The sequence below is a fragment of the Montipora foliosa genome, chromosome 6 (assembly GCF_036669935.1).
Source record: "Montipora foliosa isolate CH-2021 chromosome 6, ASM3666993v2, whole genome shotgun sequence".
NCBI classification, from domain to species: Eukaryota; Metazoa; Cnidaria; class Anthozoa; order Scleractinia; family Acroporidae; genus Montipora; species Montipora foliosa.
Window position 1 is genome coordinate 70,253,197 of NC_090874.1, and position 17,500 is coordinate 70,270,696.

Consider the following 17,500-nt stretch of genomic DNA (forward strand, 5'->3'; position numbering starts at 1 on the left):
ATGTGCAGTGTCATTTGAGGCTCAATATCATTCAAGAGATGTTTCTGATACTGTGGTCGGCACATTAATCATTTGATCAAACAGTGTTGTGTGCCACAGAAGTCGTTCCTTATTCCTTATGTCAAAATAAACTTTAGACTGAACATTCTACTAACAGGGAACAGGGACCTTGCCACCATTGTGCTTTAGCAGTGTATGAGCCACTTGTTCCTGACTTACAATCTTAAAGGATTAACAATGGACTCCCGTAGCACACGCTGCACTTCATCGTATTCTTGTAAATCAGTGTCTTTCCTCTGTCGATGCAGCAAAGCATCGAAAACCCACGAGAAGGCAAACATGCTATAAAGCGTAGCATCGAGGTAACATGAGTTGTGGTGTCCCTGTAGACCACGCATGTTTCCACAGTATTTATCTTCCAGGGAAACAGGAGGCTCTGTTATGCCTTCCACGACAGCTGAAGACAAACTCCCAAATGCTAATATAAAAAGAAAAAAACTACATGTAAAAATACAGCACTGTCGTAACTGAAGTTCTGCTGATTATATGAAGACTGACGGTGTTTTAAAATCTCTGTTGCACCTCTGATAGGGAGCAGAACTTTTCTGACATACACAAGAATACCTTTTTCTTCTAGGGAGGCAAGTGAAAGTTCACTTACATACGGGTAATTTCAGCCTAAATGCAACCTAAGAACCTACCAGTTTTCAAGTTTTCTTGACATGAACAATATTATTACGTTGTAATTATTCCAATAATGCGTGTGCATAGTTTTGTTTTAATTTTATCTCCCAGAGAGAAACACAGCACCAAAAACAAGCCCTTTTCTTCTTTGTCGTTTACTAGGAAGTTGCACTGGTCCAGTGGTCAGTGTTTCCAATTGACCTTTCCTTTCAGTAAGTTATATATACCACACTGTGCGCACTTCATATGAGGGCCGTACGCATCAGCGCGAGCAGGGCCCGAAACTAGGAACACATACTGCTCCGTGCGATGCGATTTTAGAGAATTTCGTTGCTACTAAACATCCAAGTTATTAAAAGCCAAAAAAGTACATGGCAGAAACATAGTAGTTAAATTTTCTGTGCAAAATTTTACTTATTTTGTCCAAACTTCATATTGCGAGTGCTCATGAATAGCGTAAAGAGCCCATATGATAAACTCCTTATTGACTGAGTTTAGGTCAGGACCGACAGGAAAATATTTGCCCGAGGTCATGGCGTATGGACCAATTGAGCATCAACTGAAAATTGGGCATGTGCCCTGTTTCTGGTTTCATTTATCACGAGCTATAAAAATTCAAATTACAGTTAATTAGGGTTACATTATTTCAATTGAGAACAAATGTCAAGCCAACTGAAAGTTAATTAACACAAAAAATTAACCTGTGCATTTTAATTTTTAACTTACAAGCTGAATTATATCAACAGTCACAAAAGCAAACTTAGTCTTATGGATGTGTTTTCAGTGTCAGTAACAGCCAATGCTAAGTTAGTTGTTATTGTATCTTACATCAAATTGACAAATTGGAAATTTTTTTCTTTACAAATCTCTGGAGTCTGGACCTAGGGGGGCTTCAAGTCAAGGTTTTAGTGCTTTATCAGTTGCTTTTTGCTGTCTACCATTGTTAACTAGAACTAAAATTTCTCAGTTGCTTTGATTTTTTTCAATCAGCGTGACAATGGCCCCTAGAGTTGTGTGAGAAATCCTTTGAAATGCAGCCTTCAATTTTTTGGGACTGACAGAACAATATTCTCAAACAAAAATTACACATAAGAAAACCCTAAAGTCTGTAGTGGCCCTGTGCATGTACCTTTGCCAGACGGACTGTTTTCACTTGCTGGTGAGTTTGGAGTAAAGCGTGAGTCTTGCCTGCAGTGATTTAGTAAAGTAAAGAAACCTCTCCCAGCTGGGCAGGCAAAGTATCTCACTCCATGAAACATTCCATCAGAACATGCTGCTTGTTCCTCTTCCTACAAGGAAAGTAACATAATTCATTTTTGTTTGTATTATTGTACTCAGTGAAATGGAAGGCAGCAAGGTAGTCAGCTAATTCCACCCATATGTCCTGGGTTCGATTACTGGACATGGTGCCACACATGGTCAGAGTTCTTTAAAAGAGTTTGTTTTCTCTGGTACCCTGGTCCCAGAGGTTTTTCTTGAGCCGCGAGAGAACCCCAGAGGCGAAGTCGAGACACGAAGCCACAAGAAGACAAAAACCTCTGGTTACCTTGGACTTAAATCTCACTTTCATGCAGACACCAGCTGTCAAACGTGTCAAATTGATAATTACAAAAGCGACCAATGGCAATTTAGCCATTAGGCATCCCCTCGGTATTACCAGTCAAATGAACCAATCATATTGATTTGCGTGTTTGTAAAAAATATCAACCAATCCGAGCTTGAGGGTTAGATCCTAACCCTTTCCTAGGGGTGCAGGGATGGCGCAGTAGTGAGAGCACTCGCCTCCCACCAATGCGGCCCGCACTTTCGATTCCGACTCTGCATCATATTTGGGTTGAGTTTGTTGGTTCTCTACTCTGCACCACGAGGTTTTCTCCAGGTACTCTGGTTTTCCTTAGAATTCAACATTTGACTTGATTTGAGTTAATTGTTAATTTCAGTTTACAGTGTCCGTAATTAGAGCTCCAGTGCTAGAATGACTAGACACTTGAAAGTTCCTTTCCTTTCCTTTTCTAATGTAACCTTATGCAAAAATAATAGGCTAGTGCACCAGCTACTAATATGATATACCTATATATATTTTTCCACGATTACAGCTTTAAAATCACAAAGGGCGTAAACCTGAGCATAAACAATGGAACCAATCACTTGTAAGACATTAGGACGTAGTTTGATGCTACTCAGGTTTGGAGAAATTCGAACATAGCTTAAGAAAGTTACAATTCAAACACCTACATGTACAGTCTGTAATGTTTCAACAATCCTGTCTATGGGGTGAGATTTGGTTCAAAACAACTACAGCATACATAAACTCTTTTCAAACATTGATTTAATACAGTACTGATGTTTGCACCTGCAATGCCATGTGCCAAATCTTGCCAAAGGTAATGTTGTTGTTGTTAATATTGTTGTTTCATTCATAATAAACTCTTGAGGAAATTTCGTCTGTTGTTCTGAAGTCATGAATTGGACTAATTGAATATTTCCAGATTGTGACCTTAGAAACTTCCACTGCTTTTTAAAATCACCAATGCAGCTGGTCTTGGCTGTGAAAGAATTCCCTGGCCATGATGGTCATTATTGTATCTAACACCATTACTTGTCTGTCTGTCCAGCATCAACTCGCAGCATTTCACTTGCCATTTGCAACTTCTAGTGCAACGTTTGATTATCTGAACTCTTAATTACTTGAACAATTTAACTGGATGCACACAACTTCTGATAAGGCTTGACTGCCCTTTGAAACAAAATGAAAGCCATGAATTTCGACAATCAAAATGCATAATTATTATAATCATGTCTGCAGTCATCCATTTGGAGACACCCCATCTTACCAATTCCAAGCCCACCACCAGCTTATCCTTCATTTGTGGTAGATACCCAATCCATTTAATAACACCATATCTAGGTAAACCTGCCATTGGAACCTCAACCATAGTACCCACTTCATAGCCATGAGGAACATCAATTACCACTTGATCTTTCACACCTGAAAACAAAATATCACCAAATTATAGACACACCAATGCGAAATTTAGTACTGAAAGACATGTTTTTGGATTGGTTTAGATCCATGCTTCACCATGGTGGTGGGGGTCACACAACAGAGAAAAGCTCAAATTACACTGGGCCCAGCTAAGAGCAGACCAAAATAACTGAAACTCCATTCCCTAATCTTTGCAAGCATTGCAATATCCCACAGAGTTGATGAACAGGGTTTCAGAGAGGGGTTGCGGCCTATTGTCCCTATCTGAGAGGACTTGAAAGTCTAACCATTTGAAGATGTAATCACAAATAAGGCAAAACTTTGTCCTTGTGTATTTTGAAGATTGTGGGAGTTCACGCAGCTACAAGTTGCAAAAATAGTGGAGACACTTCACCTTCTTGGGGCATTTTTAATTTCCCTATTATCTCTCACACTGCAGCCCCCCTCGCCCCCTTATCAGTGTTGCTAGCAAGACAAAAAAATGTTGGGAACTTAAGCAGTCAACATTGAAAGGGGGAGAGGGGAGAGGAAGTGGGAAAGTTTTAAATTCTAGATACGCCGAGTATTGGAAGTTAGAAAAGGTGTTTTTTAATGAAAGTGTCTCAACAATTTTGCAACTTGTTGTCTGAGTTGGTTATCACTGTATTGGCATACCGTCACTTTGTTTATTGGGACGCGAAGGCGTCTATCGTTTGCGGTTAATATGGTGTTTCTAAAGAAAAGGGTTTAATTCTCTGATCTGCTGTGATCTGCTGCTGCTGTGATCTGCTGGATTTTGGCGGGGTTTCGGTATGACGTAATTTGAAGGCATTTCAGTGCTTTCTGTGAGTCAAGTCGAACATACACATAATTTGGTACACGAAAAGGTGTGATTTCCATCCTTTCGGTTTTTAAAGTACGCTAGAAATATCCTGAAACCGATTTCGAAATAATTTGCCTTAAACACCTATATTTCGGTCAACACATGACATCTAAAGCACGCACAACATGTACGAAATTAGCTGTTGTTTACGAATGAGAAACAGACATAACCTCTCCTTTAAGTGCGATCCCATGGAATTTAAAGGGAACATCCACTTTCCGAAAAATCAATTCTTAGCAAACATTGTTATACAAAGATACATTTTCATAGAAGTCCATTCGTAACATTACTTATTGCTTTCGGGCTAGTCTGCTGCCAGAGAAGGGATCGGTAACGCTTACTAGCAAGTCTTCTAAGTGACGTGTCGGGTACAGGCTAATTCCATGTTCTTTGGAATGACTGACTGAGCACAATGTTCAAAAGAAAGCACCCGATTGTGTTAAATCCTTTGCGAGATTTGTTTTACAATGAGATACAAAAGTGAACAAATTTGTACCGGCTACACATTATGACATTTATATGAAACGGTCTACACGGTCTACCACAACTTTTCACTGAGAAAATAATATGATATCATATTTCTTGCTGTTGCGATGGTAGACCGTGCTTTACCGTTGGTAAATGGAATAGACGATATGTACAGGATTTCTAACTGTGTGAGCTTTATTACGAATCACCTGGTAATGTATTGGATTGATTAGAAAAGAAAGTACTAGTTGAATTGTGCTGTTTCCTCGAAGATACGATTTTCAACTGTAATGCCACCATCCCGGTTGACGTCACCAAGAAACACAATAAATGGTATTGTGTTACATAATACGAGCCATGTGTAACTTTCGGAGCATCAGATCTGCAGTGCAAAATACTTTGCTCGCTTTAGTATTTGGTACAGAGTCTTCTGTTAGCGATGATAAGTCCAAACACTCGAAAATCGATGCTACTGTTTGTCAATAATTAATATCCTTTTGTGTTTGGTACAATGTGCTTTGCACTTTGTGTGCAAACTTCTGAAATGTTTCAGAGCTTATACAATATTTAACGATTGTTTCTTTAGTTCCTGCTTTTCTACGTTGAAACGTTTCCCTATAAGATTCAAATCCGGACTGGCAAAATTATTGCAATCAATCAGACAACAAGTTGCAAAAATAGTGGAGACACTTTACCTTCTTGGGGCATTATTAATTTCCCTATTATCTCTCACACTGAGCCCCCCTCCCCCCCTTATCAGTGTTGCTAGTAAGACAAAAAAATGTTGGGAACTTAAGCAGTCAACATTGAAAGGGGGAGAGGGGAGAGGAAGTGGGAAAGGTTTAAATTCTAGATATGCCGAGTATTGGAAGTTAGAAAAGGTGTTTTTTAATGAAAGTGTCTCAACAATTTTGCAACTTGTTGTAGGTTCGAGCCAACAACCTCCTGCACCACATTTTGGTGCTCAACCACACGTTTTTTTCCAGTATTTTAAAGTTAAATTTATACACGGATATCAGAGCTCTGGAATTTCATATAATGAAGTGTTATTTACCAGTATTAGAATATTGAACAGCCACGCACATGTTGGTGATCGAAGTAGAAAAAAATGGTGTTAAACTGTTCCTCTGGAAATTGAACTCAGCTCTTATATAAACACTCTTTTGATTTGGCAAAAAACATGATACTTATAAATTCTGGTTGCTGATCACGCAAATAATGCTCAGTCGGCTAATATAGGCATTTTATTGGGTCAACGCTCTCCTTTATTCAGAGGCTCTTTATTTCACAGAAAATTGCATCTATTGGGTGGCTAGTGAGCCTTTCACGTCACTTTTCCCTGGATCCAACCCTCTGAGGTGTAATCGGTCAGTTTTGAATGTGAGTAATGGCGGACCGTGAAATCCAAAACCTACACTCAAAGTAAACGGCCTTTGGATAAAAATCAAAGCTCAAAATTTTGCCAGTCAGGTGTTGAGCAAACACACTTTCAAAGTCTGAAGAAAAAAAGGGAAGTGATTTTTTTTGGCACAGGGTCACTTTAAAGCCTAGCACTTAAACAAATCAACAGTTGTTTCTTTCTTCAAGTATTTCTGGGGGCAGAAACCCATGACCTTGAAGCGTTCAACTCTGGTTCAGAGCTGGGGTTTTTTGAGTTTAAAAATTTCCTTATTTGGATGAAATGTAGCCCGTGCATTTTCCTGCTTGTGCAACTTCGATCTTATTTTTGTCCATATTTGGGCATAAAATTGGTGTCCTAAGACCCCCAGCTTTGTTCCAAGGAAAAGAGTCGCAAGTTACTCCCTTCAAGGTCATGTGCTTCTGCTGGGGGTCAATGTGTACAGCTGTACATCAATCGAGATAATAAAAAGAGTCTCCCACGATCATCGACATACCAGGGTCACTGCTTTTATCTTTTGTAAACAGCTTCTCATAGTCCGCTTTGTCAATGTTGACAAAGTCATGATGTGCCTTTGAAAGGTGAACCTTTTCAGTGATTGGTTAACTTTTTGGAGGGGAATTTCTAAAATGCTCGTCATCAAAATTCAGATGATCACTGGACCTTGCACTGTCTGTCCTTTCAATGTCATACATTGGAACATCATCAAAAGGAGAGGGCTTTGAGCTCTTGAATTCATCAAGCATTTCACATTGTTTTTTCTTAAATTCTCTGGAATCAGCCTTGCTGCTTTCTCCTGCAGTTAATATAATGACAGAAGAATTAAATGAATTTGACCTTCTCAGAGGTGCATTCTCCTTAGACAGTTTATCTGAAAAGGCAAAAAAAAAACCTCTTGCCATCATGAGTCAAACTTTAACCCATTGACCCCTGGGAGTACATGTAAGACTTGACTGATGTTACTCTGTCTAATGCCAGACGATTTTACTCATCAGCTGGGGGCATCTTAGAGCGTTCCAGCTTTCTGTCAATTGGTCAAACTAAACAGTTTCTCTTTTTGCTAATAAAATGAAATGCTTTGTTTCCCCTTTTTTAACAGTGAGAAGGATATCTTTTTTAGAAATAAATTTCCAGAAACTAAATTATCATAGTTAAAAAATAACTTTTGATGCAACACAAACACAGTATACCAGCAGAGCTAACAAGTCTTATGCATTTTAAAGCAATCTCACTCTCTCACGCCGACACAAGCATTTCTCACCCATTGGCACTCTTCTGGTAACTCTACCCTTTAGCCTTTCAGGCTTAATGATCACAAGACAAACAAGTAAGGGTAGGAAATTGGAACAAACAGACAAAATAGTCAAGCCAAATATCACAGCAACTGAGCGAATGACAAATTCTTGATAAGCAGCAAATTAAGGACCTGCAAGACCACCTACATTAAAAAAATAGTTTTTATTTCATTAATTTCATTCCTCTTTCGGAGCAGATACGTTGTTTAAATATTTTCCATAGCAGTGCTTCAGAGCAAGATTTCAAGGTTTCTGATGAATACACTATGGAGAACAATAATTATTTACAACTTGGTCTTCGCCAAGAAGTGAGGCTAACTACTTGAAGTAGTAAGATAGCAAAGATTTCTTATTTCAAGTCTTTCACATCCTGAGCTATGACTACTCTTTTCCCATGAGGAGCCGCACGCAAAATCAGCTGACTGCTGCTATGTGCATCATTATTTGTACAGGATAACATTAATGCAGAAATCGTATATTTTAAGTGAATAAAATCCAAAAAATGCATCATCAAGATTTCTATGCGTCCCAGGACACAAGACACTTGCTTTGATTTGTCAGCATTTTCTGTCGTTTGGGCGACATGCAAAAAAAATAAATAATAAATAATGAAGTATAGTAGCAGAGCTCCGTGCACGGAGCACCATAGCTAAGAAAATATGGTAACCCATCGATGTGAGAAAATTTGGTTTTATAGCCATGACGTCATGAACGTCCGTACCTACGTACGTACGTCCGTCCACCCCTCCATGTATGCCAATGTGACCAGTATCACGTAACCATATCAAAGGCTCAAGTTTAGAGCTCATCGAGGAGGCAATACTCCAGTTTACACTATAGCTAGTTTACAGCATACATCTTTGATATTGGACATCAATGTTATGGTCAATTGACACCTGTCAAAACAAGGTATCTGCTGACCTGTATCACGTGACCATATCGCGAGCTCAAGTTAGACCTTATCGAGGTCAGCTGTTTTTATTAAGTTGACCGCTGACCGGGGACTAGTTGTTGATTGGATCGCAGAATGAACCCAGGCCAGACACTTACACTCACACCTGAATGAGGCTTAATTTTTTGCGCTCTTTCTGTGGCTCGACGTGGCTACACAGCTATGCTACGTCAGAAAAAGCTCTTGACAGTCGATGCTTTTCGTGTTCAGGTACAGTTTGGAAAATATATTTTTCTTGCATTTTTCGCTGGTTTCAATCCAGGTTTAACATAATATAGCTGTAGTTATTCAAGTCAAGCATTGGAGGGATATAAACTTAAAGTTGAGTGTTTATTTTTAATTTGTTTAGGGCTGCTTTTTGCTCAGAATTGCAGTTTCTGGTATGTCTTAAGATTTTTAATTTCGAATCTACTAAGGTTGCAAGATGCCTGGACGGCCTATGTCAGAAGAACAGAAACGAAAGAAGAGAGAAAGAGAATGAGAACGACAAAACAGTACACCAGTAATAGCTTAAAGTTGGTGGAGGAAGTTACTCCACAAATTCTTTTCTTGGACACTAAACCGTTTGTTATTTCTATGGATGAGTTATTTCAAGTGGATGCATATTTCTAAAACGTGGTTTAGTCGTTTTTTCCTTTGTTCAGGAATGAAACTAGAATTTTTATTGTTAACTGGAATTAAATAACAATCATCTGTACTCTTTTTGGACAGAAATAATCGATCTGTTGCTGGTTTGTTTGGCCTTAAAATGCGAGCGAACAAGAAGTTTTTTTACTCTGCTTGCCTGTTTATCATGTGCCTCGACAGTGACAAGAATTTTGCACTTATGTTCTAAACATGTAATTGCAATGAGTTCTCGTAAAAGTATGAGGAGAAATATCACCAGCTTGTGTTTTCAGAAGTTTGCTTAGAGCACGTACAGGTAATTTGTTGGAGATCTTGTTTGAAGTTTGTCCTTTCTAGCCCACTCTGGTTCTAAGCCAAGCTGGCGTGTTTCAATGAAATACATCGAATTATAAATGATCTCGTTTTCAGAGATAAAGTGGAATAAATAAAGTACATCAATAAAACTCGTTGTTTGACCTTGAACCGACAAAGACGATCTGTCACATCATGAGCTATAGTACGTCTGTGATTTCTAATTTTAGCATGATTCCTATTCGCTGACGTTTGACAGTCGACTCTGAAATGGCTTCTTTCCTTTTCTGTTCGCTTGCTGAGGATTTGCTTGTTTTCTTTTAAAACTCTTGCGATTCAAGAAAAATTAATTGCCTAGCTGGTGAATTCGACAGTAGATTTCGCTGGAAAAACCGATATCACACTCATCCCTTCGTGATTCATGCGATCAGTTGGTTTTTCAGGTGAAATTAACCGTGGAATTCACTATATAGTTAGGCAGCGAAGAAAATCATAATTAAGCAATATCCGGGAAAACCAAAAGGCGGACAGTTCCAAAACCTTTTATTTTCACTAATCCTACAGCCAGTAAAAATAAACAAGCCGGGAGCTCCGCTTTTAGGCTTGGCTAAATCTATATATTAACATAGTGGTTAGGCATGCAAAGGAGACTGGTACATGTAAAGATGACTAAGCATCCGGGAAACTTAACTGAGCTCCCAGCATTTGTTTGCTCGCACTTCTTGAAAACGAACTGAGAAAGGTTGAAGACATTTTTTGGCTAAAATTGGCTGAAAGAGTTATCTATGACTTGTAAAGACCAGGTAAAAGCTGGAATGCCCACGACTGGACATAAAAAATTTCCAGCAATTGGCACTTGTACAGTACATGCATCAGGTGGATGGCAAAAGTACAGCAGCAGTATTGCTTCAGCAAGAACAGTTCAAAGCTGCTCGTGACAATGCTGGATAGCAACACCTCAATGATAGATGACATTCAGCACTGTCTAGTCTATTTACATTGTATTTGCCAAAAATAATAATAATAATAATAATAATAATTATTATTATTATTATTATTATTATTATTATTATTGATACTAGTTACAGAACTCAGCAGTATTGTCCAAAGCAAAAGATTAGAAAATTGGTTACTCTCTCTTTCTCACAACCAAAAAAGAAAAGTTTTTGCTCGCAGAAGGTCAGCAAGATTCTGGGACCCCCAAAAATGCTTGGGACCCCAATTTGGCCAGACATGCGGGTCCTTATAGACCAAGATTGAAAAATCCTAGTGCCATCCCTGTTTGTATCACCTCAATTACCAAATGTGAAGACATGAAACAGATCACCCAATACAAACCTAATCTTCATCTTGAAGTTCACAATAGTGTTAGCCTTTTGAACTATGTTACCAATAATATTGACATTAAACAACATGAGAGCATATATTACCTGACGTTTTATTAAGATCATAACTCAATGACCTTGCAAACATTTCTTCATTCTGACTTTTTCCCTGTTTTATTGTGTCTGTATGTCGTTTATCCTGATTTTGTGATGTTGTCCTTGTCGTAGGCTCTCCAGGGTCATTATCAAAATCTTTCTCAGGGATGGCAGTCTCTATATCAACAAATGCAGCATAATCTCTTTTACAGACAAAGAGCTGTTTTCCTTTCCATTTACCAGTTCCACTTCCAATCCTTTCATCCTAAAGAAAGAAAATAACAACTCATTGTTTAACACAATGAACACTTCCAAGTTACCATAACAATAATAATCAAGATACACAAAAGTCTATTAAAAGACTTCAACAACTTCACCAGAAACATGCACTTAAAATACCACTTTGCTGACCGCAAGAGCAACCCTCACCCGTTCCATGTCAAATCAACGTCGCAACCACCACTACAAACTTCTGTGGCACTTGAAAGCTACCTGGAACACACTACGCTAGGAATTGCTTCAATATCCTTTAGCAATGATAAAGACAATTTGTCAGCACAAGAATGACCAGCACTACCACACTATGCACAAATAAAAAGGTGAACATTAAAAAAGCTGATAAGGGAACTACAACAGCCGTCATGGATACACAAGACAAAATCCGAGAGGGCAACGTACAAGTCTGTGACACAAACTTTTACACGCCTCTACAAGATCCTATAGTGTCCTTGACGGCCAAATAGGTCAGCACCTTAGTCAATGCACTTTATACAAACATGGGTTTCAATAGTAGATGGGTAGTGGGTAGATCTACCGTCTTGTAATGAGATGATTACCCGCTTGCAGCCTTCACACGAACGTCATGTAAGACCACATAATTTCATTTCCAGCTTCGAATTCTCAAAAGTAAACCAAAAGTAAATGAAAAACAAAGACATTCTGGCATCTTCTAAGCCTTCTGGCCCATAAAAGTTGAGGCCAAGTCTGCAAAACATGTAATAAGCATCCCTTCTGAAGGTACATCAAAAAAATGTGCAAGGCATTCAGCTGAAATCAAGAGGAACTGGTAGAGAGTGTGAATACTAATGGTGGCCAAAAGGCAATCAGTGTTTGCATATTTCAGGCCAGTGTCAAAAGAAAAGAAGTCAAACTAGAATGATTCCTCCCAAGGTTAGTTGAGGATATTGAAAGGAAATACTTCTGTTATGATATCTTTCAAATGCTAATATTGTGCTCCGTTTTTGCGCCCATACATCATGTATCGTTCGTCGATCGATTTGAATAAAATGTATCATGTTTAGTTATTTGCCAAGTGTGTTGCGTCTTATTTTGGGCAACTGATCTCTTTTCCTTCAGAAAGTAGTTCATTAGATAGTGAACAGTCACTTCCCTCAGCGGAGGAAAAGCCCCTTCCATCTTCAAAATCTGGTGAGAGCATGGCACATGTTGCAAAAACCCAGCACATCCTACTGAAGAAGCGAGACAACCATCGATTTCTGTCATCATGATTCTGTATTGAAGCTGCTCGGGCCTTTGGAAATCATCCACAGTTATTACACTTGTAATAAAAACCGTTGTTTCAGCCTAACTGAAAGGGAGCAGAAAAAAAATTCCGCCCTCAAACAAGACCATTTCAAGCACCAGTGGATTAGCGATGCTAACTTGGCATTTGATTCATGTACTGGAATGAGGTGGGTGGTTTGCAAGGAGGAATCAGATGATCAGAAAGGGGGGATGTTTTGTTTTTTTGTGTAAGAAGCACAATACTGCAAACCTGAAAAACAACAGCAAAGTGTATAACCTCATTCCTGCACAGCGCTTGAAAGCAGATGCACTAAAAGATCATGCAAAAAGTGCTCGGCATGCAGCAGCTGTCCAGGCAGAGATGCTAAGCCGAGTGTCAATTTTTCACAAAGAAGTCGAGGAACAAGTCAAGAGCAAAGATGAAGTCCTACAAAATGCATTTATGGAGGTGTACTGGTTAGCTAAAGAAGAGATGGCCAACAAGAAGTTTCTATCACTTCTCACACTTCTCCAAATGCTTCGGCTGGAGAACATGAAGCATTTTCATCACCGCTCCGCTGGGTCAACTATCGAGATTTTCTTGACTCTAGGCAGAGTACTGAAGCAGAGAGTGGTTGAGGTACTTAGGAAATCAAAAGCATTTGGCCTGTTAGTTGATGAGGTAACAGACATTTCCGTCATGGAACAGTTGATGGGTTTTGCTCAGTACGTCTCTGATGACGGAGAGGCTATGGTGAAATTCCTTTTTGTTGACAATGTTTTGGAGGACTCCTCTTCCGCCAATGTTGAAACAATCACTAAGTGCATTTCTAACAATCTGGCCAAATGTGAACTTGACGTTCAGAAGATGATGAGCCTAGTAAGTGATGGCGCCAAAGTAATGACTGGCGAAAGAAGAGGTGTGGCTGCTCGACTGAAGCAAATCAACAGAAAGCTAATTAATGTGCACTGTGTCTGTCACAGACTGGCCCTTGCTTATGCTGGTGCGAGTGATGCGACAAAATACATCACCCAAGTCAAAGGAGTCCTTTTACAACTCTGGAAGTTTTTTTGCTAAATCACCTAAGCAGACTGCTGTTGTGCTTGGTGAAAGCACAAGAGTCTTGGCACAAGATGAAGCTATCCGAAAAAGCAAGGTCTGTCGTGGCAAAAAAGGTGCGAAAAGCTTGCAGAACACATTGGCTGTCAACAAGAAATGCTGTAGATGGAGTGTATGAAGATTTTGTTCCTATCATACAGGCTATCAATCTCACAGATGAAAAAGATGGCTTGGCGACGTATCTGCTGTCCAAAATCAAGAGCTTTAAGTTTATTGGTATGATATATATTTTGAAGGCTGTCCTTCCAGAGCTTGCTGCATTAAGTAGAGTATTCCAGTGAGGTACTGTCAACTTTGGCCATATCATACCAGCTATCACCTACACTACTGACAAGCTAACGAAGATAGCACAAGACGAAACCCCCATCACCCAACTTCAGGTTGATGTTCAGGAGAGTGGACGGCTCGGTACCTGTGTGTTTCAAAGCAATGACCACAAGATACAAGTTCTTCACAACCTTCTGATGAAGTACACACAAGCCCTCAAGGAGAGCATTGATTCTCGTTTCAAGGATGAGATGCCAGTGGTCTGTGCGTTTGCCACCTTTGATGCAAATGCCATTCCAAACCGTGGAACAGCAGAGTTTTTAAGCTATGGGTCGAAAGAAATCGGCACATTGTCAAACCACTACTTTCCAGGTAACAAGGAAGCTCAGCAGCAGGTGAAAGCAGAATGGGAGAAGTGAAAATACCATCTTCTTTTGCGGTAAAGAGCAGATTCCTCAGGAACTTGATAACATCACCCCAACTGAGTGGAGTCTGAAGAGGCTACTTTCCATGCACACAGAGTATGGCCACTTCTATCCCAAGCTGGTGTGGATTGGTGAAATCATTCTTTCTCTTCCTATGTCAAATGCATGGCCCGAAAGAGGGGCTAGTGCTGTTAAGAGGGTAAAGAGTCGACTCCGTAGCAGTATGACTAATCAGATGTTGGAGGTGCTGCTGCACATCTCCATCAACGGACCACCTGTCAGTGAAGCACAGGAACTTGTTAAAGAAGCTGTTGAGTCCTGGCAAAGCAAAGAAAAGAAGGAAACTCCTGCCACTTGCAAATCCAGGTGCCACTTATTCTGGAAACTTGCAGAGTGAAGTTCAAGCCATTCTTGTGGACTCTGCTGTCCAAACCGATATCCAGGTCCAGGAAGAAGAGGAAGTTGAAGAAGCAAGTGTGCAAGCAGAAGCTATTAAATTTGCAGACCACCAACCAAGTAATGATTCGGATGATTCTGCTTTCCAAAGTGAAGATGAATAATACTAAGCACTGAATCAGTGAATCACTATTCTAGGGACTTGTGCTTTCCTTTGTAACAGTATATTTTGAAATTACAATGTAAACAGTACAAGAGATTATCCACATTCCACCTTGTATTTAGGTTTGGGACATGACTTTTAGTTAAGACTTGTGCAAGTCAGTGATTTGTAAAATTATGTTCCAACAGATATAAACAAGGTTTCTTATGTTTAAAATCTAGAAGTGGAGCACCATAGTTAAGAAAATATGGTAACCCATCGATGCGAGAAAATTTGATTTTATAGCCATGACGTCATGAACGTCCGTACATGCGTACGTCCGTCCGTTCGACCACCCCTCCATTTATGCCAATGTGACCAGTGTCATGAAAGTTTACAGCACACATCATTGATATTGGACATCCATTTTTTGATCAATTGACACCTATCAAAACAAGTTTTCCGTTAACCACTATCGCATGACCATATCGCGGACTCAAGCTTAGAGCTCACTGAGGTCAGCTGTTTTTTTGAAGTTGACCGCTAACCAGGTGCTGGATTTCGATTGGATTGCAGGCTCAACCTAGGTTAACTCACCTAAAATTAAGCGAGGCTTCATTTTTTGTGCGCTTTCTGTGGCTCGACGCAGCTACACAGCCATGCCACATCATCTATAGTTCTTACACAGTCAACGGGTGGAAAACGGTTTGGAAAATGTTTCCTTTCTGCTCTTTCACTGGTTTCGATCCAGTTTGACATATGTTAGCTGTGGTCCACACTGGCGGCTACGCAGATATTCAAGTCAAGCATCGGAGGGATATAAACTTAAAGCTGGGTGTTTAATTTTAATTTGCTTAGAGCTGCTTTTTGCTCTGTATTGCAATTTTTGCCATATCTTTAGAAGCTCTGATAAGGTTACATGATGCTTGGAGGACCTATGACTAGAACAGAAACGAAAGGAGAGCGAAAGAGAATGACAACGACAAAACAGAATACCAGTAATAGCTCATACTTGTTGGAAGAAGTTACTCCAGAAATTCTTTCCTTGGGCACTAAACCGTTTGTTATTTTTACGGATGCACTATTTAAAGTGGATGCATATTTCTAAAAAGTGGTTTAATTGGTTTTCCTTTGTTCAGGAATGACACTCGAATTTTTATTGACAACTGGAATTAAATCACAATTATCTGTACTATTTTGGACACAAAGATAGAGTTGAATTGTTTGTTTGTTTTGCTTTAAAATGTGAGCGAACAAGTGCTTTTTAATCCGTTTGCCCAACTGGTTTTCGATGTGCCTCGACAGTGACAAGAAAATTTTGACCTTCAGACTTATATTATAAACACGTAACCGAAATGAGTTCTCGTACAATTAGGGGGAAATTTCGCTAGCTTGTGTTTTCAAAAGTTTGTTTCAAGTACCTAAAGGTAATTTAGTGTTCGTCCTTTCTTGGTTGCATTGCTGTATTTTGCCGATTCTTGTTCCAAGCCAAGCTGGCGTATTTCAATGAAATAAATCAAAATGTGAATGATCTTGTTTTCAGAGACAAAGAGGAATAAAGTACATCAGTAAAACTCTTTTTTTGATCTTAAACTTACAAAGTTTTTTATGGTTTCTAAATTTAGCGTGATTCCTATTCGTTGGGTATTGACAGTTAACTCTGAAATGGCTTTTTTCCTTTCCATTCATTCACTGAGGGTGTACTTGTTTTCTTTTAAAACTCGTACAGTTCAACAAAAAATCATTGCAAACTGGTGAATTCAAAAGTAAATTTCTCTTGAAAAACCGATATCACACTCATTGCTTTGTGATTCATGCGATATCGGTTTTTAGCATAAAATGTACCATGGAATTCACTAGTTAGGGAATGAATTTTTCTACAGAAGAAAGCAAAGAAAATGATTTAATCATTAAAGCAGCAACCAGAAACATCAAAACGCGGACAATTCGAAACTTTTTATTTTCATTAACCCTACAGGAAGTAAGATTAAATAACCAGGGAGCTCCCCTTTTAGGCTTGGCTAAATCTATATATTGGAAAGTGTTCAAGTAGTCAAAGGCTCGGCTCTTGAAAGTCTTAAACATCAAGTCATGAATTAAGTGGCTTCAGAGTGATATAAGTGATGATATAAGACACTCAAAATTGTAAATGGTTTGAACCCAGGAGTCATATCATTAAGTAAAGTACGATCGTCCGGGTGAGTGTAGTCCTGAGAAGGACTGTTTGAGATGACATTGACTCATCTCAAACAGTCCTTCAACTACAGTCCAACAGTCCAACAACTACATCAGTTAAGATGACTTCCGCTCAGGTTGTCGAAACGTCAGTCAATGTCATCTCAAACAGTCCTTCTCAGGACTACACTCACCCGGACGATCGTACTTTACTTAATAATAGGACACTCAGTTACACCTCAGTTACTTCTGTGTTTTTGCCATGATATGTAACTAAAGTGCACCATGTTGCTATACAGAATATATTTGATTTAAAGGATTAACCCTAGGCTAAAAGCTATATTACATTTTGACCATTTTAAAGATACCAGTTATGAAAGAGTTAAAAGGTAGCACCTCAATAGGAATAGTTGACTGTGACTTTATCATTGTAACATAATTCTCTTCAAATTTGTTTAAACTCTTCAACGAGAAAGCAACCAAAAGA

The 17,500-nt window shown here is 39.2% G+C and overlaps 1 protein-coding gene and 1 pseudogene across 6 annotated transcripts in view; one reads left to right on the forward strand and one right to left on the reverse strand.

Moving 5' to 3' along the window:
- The window catches only part of LOC138008314 (ubiquitin carboxyl-terminal hydrolase CYLD-like), a 118,403-nt gene that overhangs the window by 58,622 nt on the left and 42,281 nt on the right, over positions 1 to 17,500 (reverse strand). For 5 of the 6 annotated variants that reach the window (XR_011124229.1, XM_068855618.1, XM_068855615.1 and 2 more), the window contains 4 exons: positions 10,995 to 11,250; positions 3,519 to 3,673; positions 1,814 to 1,973; positions 220 to 478 (listed from right to left, as the gene is read on the reverse strand). Coding sequence is in view for 5 of the 6 variants with exons in the window: in XM_068855615.1 (XP_068711716.1) it covers positions 220 to 478; positions 1,814 to 1,973; positions 3,519 to 3,673; positions 10,995 to 11,250 (830 nt within the window). In the remaining variant the exon portion in view is untranslated. Of the gene's footprint in view, positions 1 to 219; positions 479 to 1,813; positions 1,974 to 3,518; positions 3,674 to 10,994; positions 11,251 to 11,414; positions 11,439 to 17,500 lie in introns of those variants that run through there. The other variant, XM_068855617.1, reaches the window with a different exon arrangement.
- On the forward strand, positions 12,672 to 14,294 carry LOC138008937 (zinc finger protein 862-like; annotated as a pseudogene).